Genomic DNA, 14,163 nt, shown 5'->3' on the forward strand with positions numbered 1-14,163 from the left:
TCTATGGTGACTGAACCCAACCTTTGAAGATGCCTCACGGGCGATAGCTATATCGAAGTAACAAGATAATGTGGATGAGTGCGATAGCGATTATCAAGTATAGATTAGGTTCTACCTTATTACAGGAATACAATATCACTATGACGACCACGGTGACTATGGGAGTAGGATAACAGTGAAGCACTATGAATGACCACAAATATAAGTGCTTATTATTCACAGGCTGAAAGCGATACACACAAACCTTGATATTTGACATTGCAAGCAATCAAAGAAGCATGACAGAGGAAAGAGACGAGTGGGAGTATGATGGGTGGCGATAACATTCTTTTATCGTGCACAATGGGCGTGTGAATTTTTGTTGACGCATTGATACATTAGTGCATGAGCTAATGGGAAGCGTTATATCACCCCATGCGCGCTGTAGTACAATATGCCGCCTAAACCAATTTTCAGGTGCATTCCGCGAGGTAGCTACACCAAATGGGTGATATGTATTTTAATATATGATTCATCAGTGAGGTGATCAGGTTTTACCGTATTAAAAGAGCCATTGATCACAATGGCAACAAGGAAAAATGGAAGTACTAGGATAACAATGAAACCTTCAGGATCATCACAAACATTAGCACATGGATTGTCCAAAGAAAGGGCTCTCAATCACGATACTCACCAAGAGCTTTTGGAGATGTTGGCAATCAAAAGTGATGATAGGAAGGAAGAGAGGTTAGGAGAAGAGCAATGAGCGACAACATTCATCGTGTTTATATCTGCACAGTGGGCGTGGGTACTTCAGTGACCACAAAAAGTGATAAAATGACTATTGAGAATAGCGATGCACTGATAGATCATAGGGAGTCTCTACAGAGGACCTTGCTATGAATAATATGCATGCATAAAATCAGGATCTGCGAACATGTAAGGGATGTAATCAGCTATCAAAGGTGTGGTGCACATACATACAATGACATGCACCTATCATCTATGCCAAATGGCAAGCACCAATTATCTTATACACATACACCGTCATCCTCCGAGATCCAACACACGGTTAAACTATCCCTGCTTTATCAATGGTCGTTAACAGGATTAAGATAGCGATGTACTTTTACAACGTGGCCAACATCCATTTGATACGTCCATCTACATCCTACAGTCTTATCACCGCAACGCTAGTTTCAAATCTTCAATAATATAAAAAGAGAGGCAATTGGTCTTCTGAATACACATCAGTCTCATAGTACATTATCTTGTCCCTTTGTTCCCTTTGTTTCTTAACATACATTTGCCTCTAAAATTTTCAAAGAGAACATAATCTGATATGGGTATTATGGACACTAAACTACTGGCGGCATGTCGTGCATCTGGTAATTCCCATTTGCAAATACGTGTTAGCAGAATCAAATTTTGACCATAGTTGCCTCAATTGGGCGATCTCATCGAATTCATAGAGTTGTTTGTAGGCGCTGTTGAACGACTGATGGCTCAAAGCCATTCGTTGATGACGTTTCCCCGCATTGATACATGCTCACAATCGATTCTTGCCAATGATGTTACAAGAATGTTGAGCACTTTGTGCCTATGACCAGTTTGAACTTTGAAGAATGGTCGTGGCGAAGTCGTTTGTATCTTGGTCTGGGAACGAAGTCATGTCCGAGTAGTGCTCCTTGCTGCATCATAGCTGTCAGCGGGTGGACCATTAGATCGAATGTCCTTCTCGCATTCATAGGTTGAAAGGTTCACTTTGTGTGCCACTCATGTCAGCATCAAGGATGTACTGGTTGTCTGCACCTCGGTCCAAAATGCTTGAACTGGATTTTGATGACATGGATGCGAATATCTTCTCTGGGGAACATCGCTCTTCAGGACATGCTGCCATTTTCATCAATAGCTCCTGTCTTTTCTGGTCTGGCTCGTCGCCTTGGCTCTTCCTGACGTAGCCGATCACCACCTTCCTTTCTGGAACTCCTTCATCGTATAAAGGCAGTTTATGGGTTGCTTATCAAGGTCACGAACCAATCGACCTAGGAAAAAAATCAGTAAAAAAATCAACAGCAAGCTTTCATCTTACCACGGTACTCTTGTTTAGCACGCATAGATCGTATGAATCGGGGGCAGCTGTGGTTGATTTCTTAAAGCAGAACTGGCCTTTTCCTTCTATGAACGGAAAGCGTTGATGGTTTTGACAGCTGAGGTGAATGGCCGGATGGTGTCGTTCATATAATCATGTCACATTTGCCTTAAGTCATACGCTGCTTGGTTCGATTGATAAAAGAATTGATGCGGCAAGAAGCATTAGTCGATGAATCTTGACAATGCTACTTTGTTATCACGGAGGATGCACCGGTTCTCTGATTGCTGTTGCTGTTCCATGGGCTGAGGTGTGCTCTCGAAGTCATGCAGGTCCTCGGGATAGGTAGCGAAATACTGAGGCCAGCCGTATGCGCATGATTTCGGTGCCGTGACAGGAATCCGTGGATTGGAAAGATCTGTAGCCTTCATTCTCAAAATGTTTGCTTGTTCCTTGAAACGATTCAAATAATCGCATATGATCTTCCTTACTTCCGCTATAGAAAAAATTGTTGAGTTGGAATCAAATGATGAGCCAAACTGCTTACTTTGGAATGGTTCTTTTAAAACTAGCATGCTCTGCAACATCGTCCTAGCCCTTGAATTTTATGGCTTGCAGTTCTTCCTTCCAAAGTCGATGACTATACGTGTCTTCGCTCGCAGTATAGCACATTTTTTTCTCAGATCCCCTTTCGGCACTGGAACAAGCATGGAACGTTGAACTTGGATCCATGGCAATGTCGAGGCACTTCATGGTCGATTTTTGATACAGCAATGATAAGAACGACCGGAACAACGTCATCTTGAGAGTAAAGCTGATGTCAATGTGATATGACCTGAAAGATAGACCTATATCAATGGGCCTTGTTACTTCCATCACTCGTTGTGCACCTTCCTTCTTGAAGTCCAGATGACACCCAGGCATGTACCACAAAGGATTCATCAGGGAATAAGATTACATATAACAAAGACAACAATGGAGACACGTAATGAAGCAATAAAGAACTGCAGAGATGATCACAAAGAGCAAGGCATGAGCTATTTCCGACCTATACAAATCGCTAAGCAGCTCTTCTCAGCACTTACCAAATAGCAAGGTCTTGATGTTATGTGCGAAAGACGAAAGAGATGTGTGGCGATGTTGATGACAACAGCCTTCATTGTATATGTGTTTGGGCGTGGGAATTGTTGTCGATGTTCATGCCAGCAAAGGATGTTGTGGTAGATTGAAACTGATAAAGTGGTCAAACATCTTGGTATACCACAACTTCGATCGAAGATGATGGAGCTGATACGTCAACAACCGAGAAATGTTTTCATGCTCGTGATCATTGCTGTTGCCCATGCAAGATAAAGAAGTTCGTGATAAAGTGGATGTCAAGCATCTTAGAATAGCAGATCGAAGGATGTTGCGGCGTCCATATCGTTGTTTACACATGTCTGTGGGCGTGGGATTTGTGATGTGCTTAAATAAAATGGATCACAAAGAGAACACGGTGACACCGTTTATATGATTGACGCCTTTATTCATGGAGATCCTGGTGGTCTTTTATACTTTTCTTTATTTGTATATAAGTGTGGACTTTGTTTATAGCTGTGACGAGGAATTAGGGATAAAGGACGAAAAGAGGACGTTGGAATTGAGGTTTTTTTTTTGTATTCAAGTGTTGACTTTATTAATCAGAAGGTACAAAGGACTTATATAAGATATCAGATTTGAAAGTATTGAAAGCGGTGTCACTGATCCAAGGCTCATCATCAATGACACAACGCCAGAGTTGTCTCCATAGCACTTCCAAGATGCAGCCCAAACGAACTAGGACAGACAGTAGGAGTGGTGAACCATTGGTTCATCAAAGTCGGATGAAAGCATGCCAAAGGGAACTTTGAGAAGGAAAGAGGCCAAGTAATTGATAATGCTGTAAAGCGTCTAACCAGGCGGGGCATTTCCTAGGACAATCAACGACCATGTGATATAAGGTTTCTGGAGCAGATTGGCTGATAGGACATTCCGAGCTTGGGTACTTGCTAGGTTGCCAGCGATGGAGCTTGGTACGGTGGACAACACAATCATGCAGGATGCGCCACCAGACGGCGATACCCTTGTTGGGTAAGGAGAGTCGCCAGAATTGACGCCAGATAGAGTCTGGTGATCTTACCCTTAATGCCTGACAAATAATGCAGAAGTTGCGCCTGAGTATGGTACAACGGATATCCAAGGTAGCGTAGTGCTGAATTGCTTTTTTTTTTTTGTATTAAAGTGTGAATTAATAGTTATGATTTTGAGGTATAAGATACAAAGGACGAGAAACGTGCATTAGAGGAGAGGAGACCCATAGCATTGGCTGTATACCAAAACTCATCATCTATGACACAACGCCAGTGATATTTCCATAGGGTAGCAAGGATGCATCCTAGGCGGCAGAGAGTAGAGTGGTCGAGTGCTTGTTGGTCCGGAGTAGGCAATGTTACCAGAGCATGCCAAATAGTTTTTTGGTTAGGCAAAGTGTCGATGAGATGTAGGAGTTGTAAGGCATCGATCCAGAATGGTCTCTTGTAAGGGCATTCCACAAACATGTGATCAGGATCCTCATCACCAGCTTTGCATATCACACATTCTCGTGAAGGGGACTTCTCCGTAGTGCTGAATTGCTGGTAGCATCGTGCCATTGATTTTTTTTTTTGTATTCAAGTGTTGACTTTATTAAATAGGAGAGGAAATCTCAGCAGGTACAAAAGAGGAGTATAGGATATCTGATGTAAGAAGATTCATAGCATGTAGGTTAGACCAATCGTCATTCTCGATGATACACCGCCAATGACAACGCCATAAGACTGCCAGAATGGCACCGAGACGGCACAAAACTGGTTCTGGTAAAGGACGATGATCGATGGACTTGAGAGAGATAAGGGCGTGCCAGATGCATTGTTGGTTGGGTAGAAGGTGGGAAAGATGAAAGTGCGCCAAAGCGTCGATCCAAAAAGGTCTTTTCATAGGACAGTCCACGAACATATGATATAAGTCTTCGTTTCCGGCCTTACAAATTGAGCATTCAGGTGATGTGGTGTCCTTGATCTTCCACTTGTAGAACTTCTGTCTGGTACCCACACATTCATGCAATAAACACCACCATGGAGTGATCGCCTTATGAGGGAGTGGGAGCTTCCAAAAACGTCGCCAAAAGGATGGAGGAAAGATGAGAGATATGGGGCGAGGGATTTCCGGTGGACGAGGGCGGTTGAGGATACGTTGCCAAGAAGGATGCCAAATTCGACGGAGCTGTGTTAAGGTGAGGTGCGGAATGGAAGACGTCTTTCGTGAAGAAACTGGTATTGTCCAATGGTTGAATGACGGGAGGAAAGACTTGGGTTGGAACTGCTGAGAAGTGTATCTGGGTGAGCTTAGGAGTGAATGTGGGATGTGAATAGTGATGTTGTCAATCAGATGGAGTGGATGTTGTGAATTGGTGGTGATTGTATCGTGTAGGGTGTCAACCACTTGAGTCAGTGATGGGGATAGTCGATGTTGCAGAAACAATAAACATTGTCGCCTTGGATCCCATCTCACAATATCCGAAAGTAGATATCGTAGTGGCAGGGATGGGTATTGGGCATGAGGCAGTAGGACAGCTTGTAACGGCAGATCTAGTAACCATCGTCTGGACCAACTTGAAGAGAGAGGCAATTGGGGTAGAAGGCTAAGTACCTTACCAAGAAGTGCCATATTCTGATCCATCTTCATACATGGGTGAAACCGCTTTGGAAAGAGAAACCAAGGAAGGAGAGAGGAATGTCCTGTGAGAAGCTGAAAGTATTTGATGATCCATTGTGAGACAAAGTCAGAGCGTTGTAGCGGCTGACAGAGACGTTGTAGGTATATAAAATGTAGCGCTCGGCTTTGGGCTTTCAGATCCACCAGACCAACTCCACCAAAGCGACGTGGTAAGCACATGGTATCCCAACTGGGAGCAGGCCAAAATGGTAGCAAAAAAGAACGAACGACAGTTTTCACTTCCTTCAACCAATACTTGGGGACCGGGACAACTCGCATGATATGCCAGAGTTTGGATAGTAAAAGTGAGTTGGCAACCATACCAGCACCACGAATCGAAAGATGGCGAGATTTCAGTATATTCGCATGTCGCATGATTTTACCTTTGATGTCAGCTAGGTAATTGCCAAGCTGAGAGTTGTTGTGGAATAAAGGATAACCGAGATAACGTAAAGCGGTTGTATTCGCTGAGTCATGCCATTGGGCCCCATAAGTCGATGCTAAAGAAATCCATGTATCATTGGTGGTGCCGTCCAGAGGCATCATCACAGTCTTGCTTAGGTTCACCTTGGCATTGGAGGCTTGGCGATATTGTAATAAGAGAGCACTCAAAATGGCCCATTCATCCGGACTTGCCAAGAAAACTTCCAGATCATCGGCATAACTCAGTAGTTTAATCCTTGGTGGTGATTCCATGGCCGTAACACTGATCATATCCAATTGTTCATTGTCGTCTTGGTCGTAGAAGTGTACTGATGATGGCTGGGCTTTATATGTGCTTCTGATATTGGTCGGCACCAGCGAAACACCTTGTAGCGGACTTGCCAATATTGAACGCAAGAAAGGTTCAAAAGCAATGTTGAATAGCAGTGGTGATAACGGGTCGCCTTGTCGTAAACCCCTGGCTTGTATAAAGGGGGATCCCAGCCAGCCATTAACACTTACATGGATCTTGGTGTTGAAAAAGAGCATGGAGAGACTGTTAATGAGCGATGTGGGAAAACCAAAGTGAGTCATGACTCGTCTCAAATATTCAGGGTGCACCCGATCATACGCCTTTTCTTGGTCCAGGAATACTGCTACCGAGGTGTTGGATGCCCGTGTAGCTCTTGCGTTTGCCATGAGTACTTGATTGATCCATCCATTATCCGATATGAGACGATGTGACATAAAGCCTGTCTGATATGGATTGATGATTCGGGAAAGGATTGGGTTGATACGGTTGGCGATGAGCTTAGTGAATAACTTTGCATCCGAGTTGATCAAAGACAAGGGTCTCCAGTTAGCAAGTAACTCGGGATCTCCTTTCTTGAAAAGTAGGACCATCCGTGTCTCGAGCCATGACGTCGGGAAGTTGCCATCAAAAGCCTGGCGAATAACAGTAAGCAGTAACGAGCAAAATGGTGGTGATCTATGTGCTAGATGGCGATACACTTCAAAAGGTATTCCATCTAGCCCCGGGCTTTTACCTAGAGGTGTATGGTCCAAGAGATCAATAAGATCCAGCTTTGACAACGACGATAAGATATCCTCGGTATCAGAGGACGACAACTTGACATCTGTCGGGATGTTGTTTAGTAGTTGATCTATTGCAGTCGGATCAATGTCTTCTGGTGTATAGAGCCTCTGATAAAAGCGACGAGTTTCTTGGATGATAGCTCTGGAGTCTGTCAAAGTAGTCCCGTTGTCCATGCTCTTTAACGATTGGATCGTCTGCTGTTGTTGTCGCGTTTTGATCACTCGATAAAAGTACTGATTATTACGTTCTCCTTTGTCATGCCATCGAGTGGCGGAGCGTAATAATGCATGCTGTGTCTGTTGTTGTATCAAGTTGTCAATTTGCTGTTCAATATGTTGTAGTCGCTGGCTGATAGTTGAGTCGGCTGGCTGGTTGTTGTGTGGGTCGAATGCTGATAAAAGATTTTGTCGTTGACGTTGTAGTGTTGATAGATTGCGGTTGGCTCTGGTTGTAGATCCTCTGGAGAAACACTGAGCTGTGTGTTTCAGCATATGTTTAAATGATTCCCATTGGTGTTGTGGTGATTGTTCGTGGTGTGATGTCGCTTCATTCTGCAGCTCTTGGAGAAATAATTCTGTGGCGTGGTCCAAGAGAGCTACAAACTTCTCATTAGATAGCAAGGTCGGGTTGAAACGCCATGCTCCAGGACCAAAATCTTGTCTAGCTGGCAATAAGTCAATGGTCATCAATGCATGGTCTGTCCATTGGCTTGGTAGAAAGTGAGACATGGCATTGGTCAACCGAGAAACCAAGGAATGGTGGCCAAAGATATAATCAATTGTGGATCGAGAGTTGCCGCGTTTAAAAGAGGACAATCCTTCGGGAAAGCAATTGTTAAAATGAGAGTGGATCCAGTCATACCAGGGTTTCACATGGTCTTGTCGAATGATGTGATGGTGATGTAGGTTCATGTTGAAATCCCCCACAAGCACCCAAGGACCAGCTTCAGAGTTGAGATCTTCAATAAATGGCAGAGCCATAAATGAGGATAGGAAATCTGGGCGAGCAATAGGCTGTGCCGGGACATAGGAATTGATGACACGACACAACGTGTGTTGCTGATGGTCTACTATAGACGCGACAACAACACGCTCATCCATAGACACCATAGTATCGGTGAGTGAGAGATCCGAGCGTATGCAGATGATGGCCACATGCTTGGTAACCACACACGAACAGCCAGGGAACATGAAGCGAGAAAAGGAGTGTAATTGCTCGTTGGTGAGATGAGGTTGGCGAGAGAGCGTAGATGTTTCTTGAAGGCATAATATGTCGAGAGCGAAGGATTGAGAGCGAAGAGTAGATATAAAGGAGCGTTGGGTTTGATGTTGAGACTCTTTGACAATGCTCCTGGCATTTAAAGAGCCTATTCTCAATGGGCGTAATATCATTGTGCCCTACGGGCGGAATCCTTAGGTTTGGGCTTTGGAATAACCGGATTCAAATCTAGAGACGAGACTTTGGTTCGCTGTGACGAAGACGTACTCTTTGTGAGCATGCTACGTTTGACTTTCTCGTTTTTGGCCTTCGTGGTCTGCTTCACGGATGACATTTCCAACATCTCAGCTTGACTGTCAACCTTCATGTGGGTAGCAACTGTGATTGGGGCATGTTTGGAGGCATTGATACCTTCACTAGGGTCAACTGAACGCTCTTTGCCTTTCTGTGCTACTCTGTCGTTTGATTCATCAACATCCATTTCATCATCCTTCTTTGTTGATATGCTGTCAGTCATATCCTCATCTGTATTGTCTAGCCGTTCATTGGCGATCTCACGTAAAACTGAACTTTCCAAAGTCTGATCGGCTTTATCCAAAGTGGTCTTCTCTGGAGTATGCTTCTGTTGAGCATCCTCATATTCCTGCAGCAACGTGGTGTCATTTTTCTCCTCTGGCTCTTTGGCTTTGCAGAAACGTATCGTGTGACCTTTGTTACCACATCCGAAGCAAACCCGTTTCATCAAATCAGGGCAAGCATTACGGATATGTCCCGATTGCCGACAATAGTAACAAATAGGGGCAGCACCCTTGAATGATGCAGGAGCATAGACGTCCCATGCCTCTAAATACAACATGCGTTGAAGAGGTTGAGCCTCGTGATAGACATCCTTATCGTCCTTGTACCCAACACTAGGGTCGAGTGTCACTGTCAGTTGACCCTCGAAATATCCATCGCATAATATGCGCCGGATTTGGTAGACCTTCCCATAATAACGCAAAGAAGATAGCAATTCCTCCTTGAGATTGCGATCATCAGCGTTATGTAACAAGTTAAGTTGCACCCGCATCAATGGGTTCTCTGCGCCTGGTGCATTGGGAGTAGCCTTGTACACAACATCATCAACAGTGATACCAGAATCGATAGCCTTTTTGGTATGTTCGGCACACGTGAACGTTACTGAAATTAGCAAGTCCTTGCGTGCACGGAGATCATAGTTGCTTAATGGTCTAATACTGGCCAAGGGACCGATTTGGTCAGTGATAGCTTTATAAGCTTCGGCACGATGAGTGAAAGCCACGAGCGGAAATGAGAATAAAACTGTATCTGGGGCAAGAGCCTGGCGAATGATGGTGGCAGCTTTGCGAGCCATTTGCTGTTGCGAAAATTCCGGTAATTCGAAAAGCAGATCTGAGGACATTGTGGAAGCCTCTCGGCTAAATCGTGAAGCTGTTACGACTTTCATTCCAGCAGCCTTTGCGACAACCTGACTCCATTTCAAGGTGTCAGATGTCGACATTGCGATTGGTGATGAGCGAGATGTCGAGATTTGTTGAAGTGAAGTTTGTTGGATACTGTATGCTCTTTGTGTAACGTAACTATACGCGGAAGAGCTCTCCCATCGTGCCATTGAGATCCAAACGATGACGCCAGCGGGCCAGCGACAACCAGTCCTCGTGGCAACCTCCAGAAAGAGACATCAGGACCGTTTTGTTGAGATTGACCTTTGCATTTGATGCTTGTCGATATTGTAACAGCAAGTCGTGTAATATTGGCCATTCCCGTGGATTATCCAAAAAGACCTCCAAATCATCTGCATAGCTTAGCAGCTTGATATTGGGAGGACGTGGGGTCAAAATTCGAGCGAACCTGTCGTACTGCCTTCCGTGATGGTGGCGTTGGTGAAAGGACCAGTTGTTGTTGTTGCATATCCCAATGAACGAGGTCCGAGAGGAGATATTGTAGACTCAGAGGTTTTAGTGGTGACCCCAAGGTTGGAAACTTGAAAAATCGGAGTGGCACATCGAGAAATCATCTTGCAGACCAGCTGCTTGATGGTGTTAGTTGAGGAAGGCGACAGAGGACTTTCCCAAGGTGAGCCATATGTGGATCCATTTTCAGGCACTGATTGACTTGGCTTGGAAATCAGCAGGTACAAATGAAGAGTATAAGATATCGGAAGTGAGGAGATTCATAGCTTATTGTGTAGACCAATAATCATACTCGAGGATACATCGCCAGTGACATTTTTTTGTATAAAAGTGTTGACTTTATTAGATTGTGGAAACAGACTGGGAAATGGATGATGTGAAAAGAATATTAGAATTAAGAAGGTTCATGGCAGCTTGCGTGTTCCATTCAGTGTGGTCTAAAATGCAGCGCCAGTGATATCGCCACAGTATCGCAATAATGATACCGAAGCGGTACATCGTAGAGTCGGCCAAATAGGATCGAGGAGCGGATTGTAGAGTGTGTAACGCATGCCATATTGAATGTTTGGTGGGAAAGGTGGCAGAGAGGTCAAAGGCATTTAGCGCATCAATCCAGAATTGGTGCTTGCGAGGACAATCCACAAAAAGATGGTGAAGATCTTCGGGTTCGGTCTTGCAGATGCGGCAAATAGGGGTATCCACCTCAGCGATCTTCCAACTATGGAGTTTTTGTCTGGTACCGATGGAATCATGCAGTAGTCTCCACCAGGGTGTGAAAGCTTTATGAGGAATCTCAGAGCGCCAAAAACGTTTCCAAAAGGAACTTGGATAGATGAAGCAGAGTGGACGGGGGAGTATTTCTGGTGGCCGAGGACGAGAAAGCATCAATTTCCAATGTGGATGCCATGATCGTCGTAGTTGGGTTAATGTTGATGTTGGTACTGAGGTATGACATCTTGTAGACACCTGTAGAGTCCAATGAGATAAGGAAGGCAGCCGAGATTTCGGTACCGGTGGTGAAGCAGTAGGTGTTGGACCAAGGATCCTGGATGCTTGGATGGATATCGTGGTCGAGTTGATGAGTGTAAGGATTGTAGGCGCGATTGAAACTGCTTGTGGAAGGGATTGGACAAAGTTGTGAAGGGGCTTTGGTAGCTGACGGGTGTGAAAGAAAAAACATTGCCGGTCCTGCGCCCAGTATGCAATATCGGATAACAGATACTGCATCGGTAGCTTGTGATGATTTGGTGGTGGTGTGATGGTAGGTTCCAAAGGTAGATCCAAAAGCCATCGTTGAGACCAACTATTACAGATCGCCAGAGGAGGTAGTGCTTGTAGTACTGAGCATAACTGTAACATGTTGGGATCAGCCTTCATTTGCTTGCTGTAGTATTCGGGATAAAGAAACCATGGAAGTAGTGATGCATGTCCTGTCAGTAGCTGATAATACTTGATGATCCAGGGTGATAGGAAATCGGTTATCCGTGGATTCTTGCACAGTCGTTGAATATAAATGAAATGTAATGCCTTGCTCTGGTGTTCGATATCAATCAAACCCACTGCACCATGTGATCTGGGTAAGGTTAAAGTATCCCACGCAGGTTTGGGCCAGAAAGGAAGTAAAAAGGATCGAATCTCTTTCTTGATTTCTCGTATCCATTCAGAGGGTACTGGAACCACACGAAGAATATGCCATAAACGAGAGAGTAAAAGAGAATTGGCCACGATGCTTGCTCCCCGGATCGATAGACCACGTGATTTCAGCATGTTGGCGTGCCTAATGATTTTGGCCTTGATCTTATCCAGGAAACTCATAAGTTGTGCCCGACTGTGGAAGAGTGGATATCCCAAATATACTACCGCTGTGTCCTTAGTAGAATCGTGCCATTGAGCGCCATACCCTTCCGCTAATGTCTCTCTTGTCTCTTGCCTTCATCATCCACATAACCATGGCTCGGATCCAACGTCACCGTTAGTTGGCCTTCAAAATAGCCATTGCACAAAGTCTGGCGTACTTGGTACACCTTACCGTAATAACGTAAAGAAGATAATAAACCTTCCTTCAATTCAGTATTGGTGGCCATGTGCAAAAGATTAAGTTGCACGCGCACCAAAGGTTTCTCAACACCTGCAACTGATGGCGAAGCCTTATAGACAATGTCATCAAGAGTGATACCAGCTTGGATAGCCTTTGTAGCATGCTCCTGTGAAACGAACTTGGCTTCAATAAGCAAATCACCGCGTGAGTGGATGCTATATAAACTCAGAGGACGAACAGCTGCAAGCGGACCAATATTGTCCTCAATACTCTTAAATGCCTCGGTACGATGAGCAAATGAAGTTGGAGGAAACGAAAATAAAACTGATTGGGGAGTCAATGCTTGTCGAACGATGGAGGCAGCCTTTCTGGCCAGTTGCTGATTCTTGAAATCAGGGTGCTCAAACAAGATCTCTGAAGACAGTGTTGCATTTGCGTCGAAAATTCGAGTTGGCGAGATGACACGCATGCCGGCGCCTTTTGCTGCGACCTGACTCCACTTGAGAGAATCAGAGTTCGCCATGTCGAAAATTGCTGATGGCGATTCGAGATGTCGAGATTTGTAGGTGTGTTGTTGCTTCAATGTTTTGCTCTTGTGTAACGTAAATAAACGCGAAAGAGCCCCCCTTCCGCTAATGTGATCCAGTCTTGCTGTGGCTCACCAGATAGAGGCATGACCACCGTCTTTGTCAAATTGACTTTGGCATTAGAAGCTTGATGATAGAGTCGCAGAAGATCCATAAGCAGCGGCCATTCATTGGGTGATGTCAAAAACACCTCGAGATCATCTGCGTAGCTTAACACATCGCCAGTGACAGCGCCGTAGGACTGCCAGAATAGCACCGAGACGGCATAAAACTGATCCGGATAATGGTCGATTATCGAGGGACTTGAGAGAGATAAGGGCTTGCCATATGGATTTTTGGATGGGTAATGGAAATGCGCCAAAGCATCAATCCAAAAAGATCGCTTCATAGGACAATCCACAAACATATGGTATAAGTCTTCATTTCCGGCCTTACAAATTAAGCATTCAGTTGTAATCAAGGATGTGAGCACTTTAGGCCTGCACCACATGCCGCCACCTGACTCCATTGCAAGGATTCATAGTCCGGCATGGTGAAATTTTGAGATCGTGAACTGTCGATCGAGTTGAGATGTCGAGATTGCAAGGATGTAAGGGTTTGTTTATTGTTTACTCTTTGTATAACGTTACTGAACGCAAAAGAGCTTTGGAGACACCAGATTAAGCATTCAGACGAGTTGGTGTCCTTGATCTTCCACTTGTGGAACTTTTGTTGAGTACACGCATTCATGCAATAAACGCCACGACTTGACACAGAGTCAGGTCCGATAAATATTTCCTGTTGGGAGATTGTAGTCGAGATAAAGCTAGCCAAATGGCAGCCTGATTAGGAAGGATATCTGAGAGCTGAAACCTTTGTACTGCATCAATCCAGAATGGGCACCATACCAGAACCTCGTACTGATAAATTCCGTGCTTTGAGTATATTGGCACGCCTGGCAATCTTGGTTTTGATGCCATACATCCAATACTCATCTAATTGCTGCTGGCGATGATACAATGGATATCCTAAATAGCGTACTGCGGTAG

General features: G+C 44.6%; 6 protein-coding genes across 6 annotated transcripts; all 6 read right to left on the reverse strand.

The window, feature by feature from the left end:
• Positions 1–2,295: 2,295 nt before the first annotated feature.
• O0I10_007635 (uncharacterized protein) lies at positions 2,296–2,646 on the reverse strand (the record flags this gene model as incomplete). The annotated part of the gene is made up of 2 exons (XM_058487649.1): positions 2,296–2,567; positions 2,619–2,646. 2 exons carry the CDS (start codon positions 2,644–2,646, stop codon positions 2,296–2,298), a joined length of 300 nt encoding a protein of 99 aa, XP_058341471.1.
• A 2,128-nt stretch (positions 2,647–4,774) lies between these two features.
• On the reverse strand, positions 4,775–8,551 carry O0I10_007636 (uncharacterized protein; the record flags this gene model as incomplete). The annotated part of the gene is made up of 1 exon (XM_058487650.1): positions 4,775–8,551. One exon carries the CDS (start codon positions 8,549–8,551, stop codon positions 4,775–4,777), a length of 3,777 nt encoding a protein of 1,258 aa, XP_058341472.1.
• Positions 8,552–8,748: 197 nt separating this feature from the next.
• Positions 8,749–10,098, reverse strand: O0I10_007637 (uncharacterized protein; the record flags this gene model as incomplete). Its single annotated transcript, XM_058487651.1, has 1 exon — positions 8,749–10,098. One exon carries the CDS (start codon positions 10,096–10,098, stop codon positions 8,749–8,751), a length of 1,350 nt encoding a protein of 449 aa, XP_058341473.1.
• A 754-nt stretch (positions 10,099–10,852) lies between these two features.
• Positions 10,853–12,325, reverse strand: O0I10_007638 (uncharacterized protein; the record flags this gene model as incomplete). The annotated part of the gene is made up of 1 exon (XM_058487652.1): positions 10,853–12,325. One exon carries the CDS (start codon positions 12,323–12,325, stop codon positions 10,853–10,855), a length of 1,473 nt encoding a protein of 490 aa, XP_058341474.1.
• A 92-nt stretch (positions 12,326–12,417) lies between these two features.
• O0I10_007639 (uncharacterized protein) lies at positions 12,418–13,071 on the reverse strand (the record flags this gene model as incomplete). Its single annotated transcript, XM_058487653.1, has 1 exon — positions 12,418–13,071. One exon carries the CDS (start codon positions 13,069–13,071, stop codon positions 12,418–12,420), a length of 654 nt encoding a protein of 217 aa, XP_058341475.1.
• Positions 13,072–13,127: 56 nt separating this feature from the next.
• O0I10_007640 (uncharacterized protein) lies at positions 13,128–13,643 on the reverse strand (the record flags this gene model as incomplete). The annotated part of the gene is made up of 1 exon (XM_058487654.1): positions 13,128–13,643. One exon carries the CDS (start codon positions 13,641–13,643, stop codon positions 13,128–13,130), a length of 516 nt encoding a protein of 171 aa, XP_058341476.1.
• Between the last annotated feature and the right edge of the window lie 520 nt (positions 13,644–14,163).

The sequence above is a fragment of the Lichtheimia ornata genome (assembly GCF_029851405.1).
Source record: "Lichtheimia ornata isolate CBS 291.66 chromosome Unknown scaffold00038, whole genome shotgun sequence".
Classification (NCBI taxonomy): Eukaryota; Fungi; Mucoromycota; class Mucoromycetes; order Mucorales; family Lichtheimiaceae; genus Lichtheimia; species Lichtheimia ornata.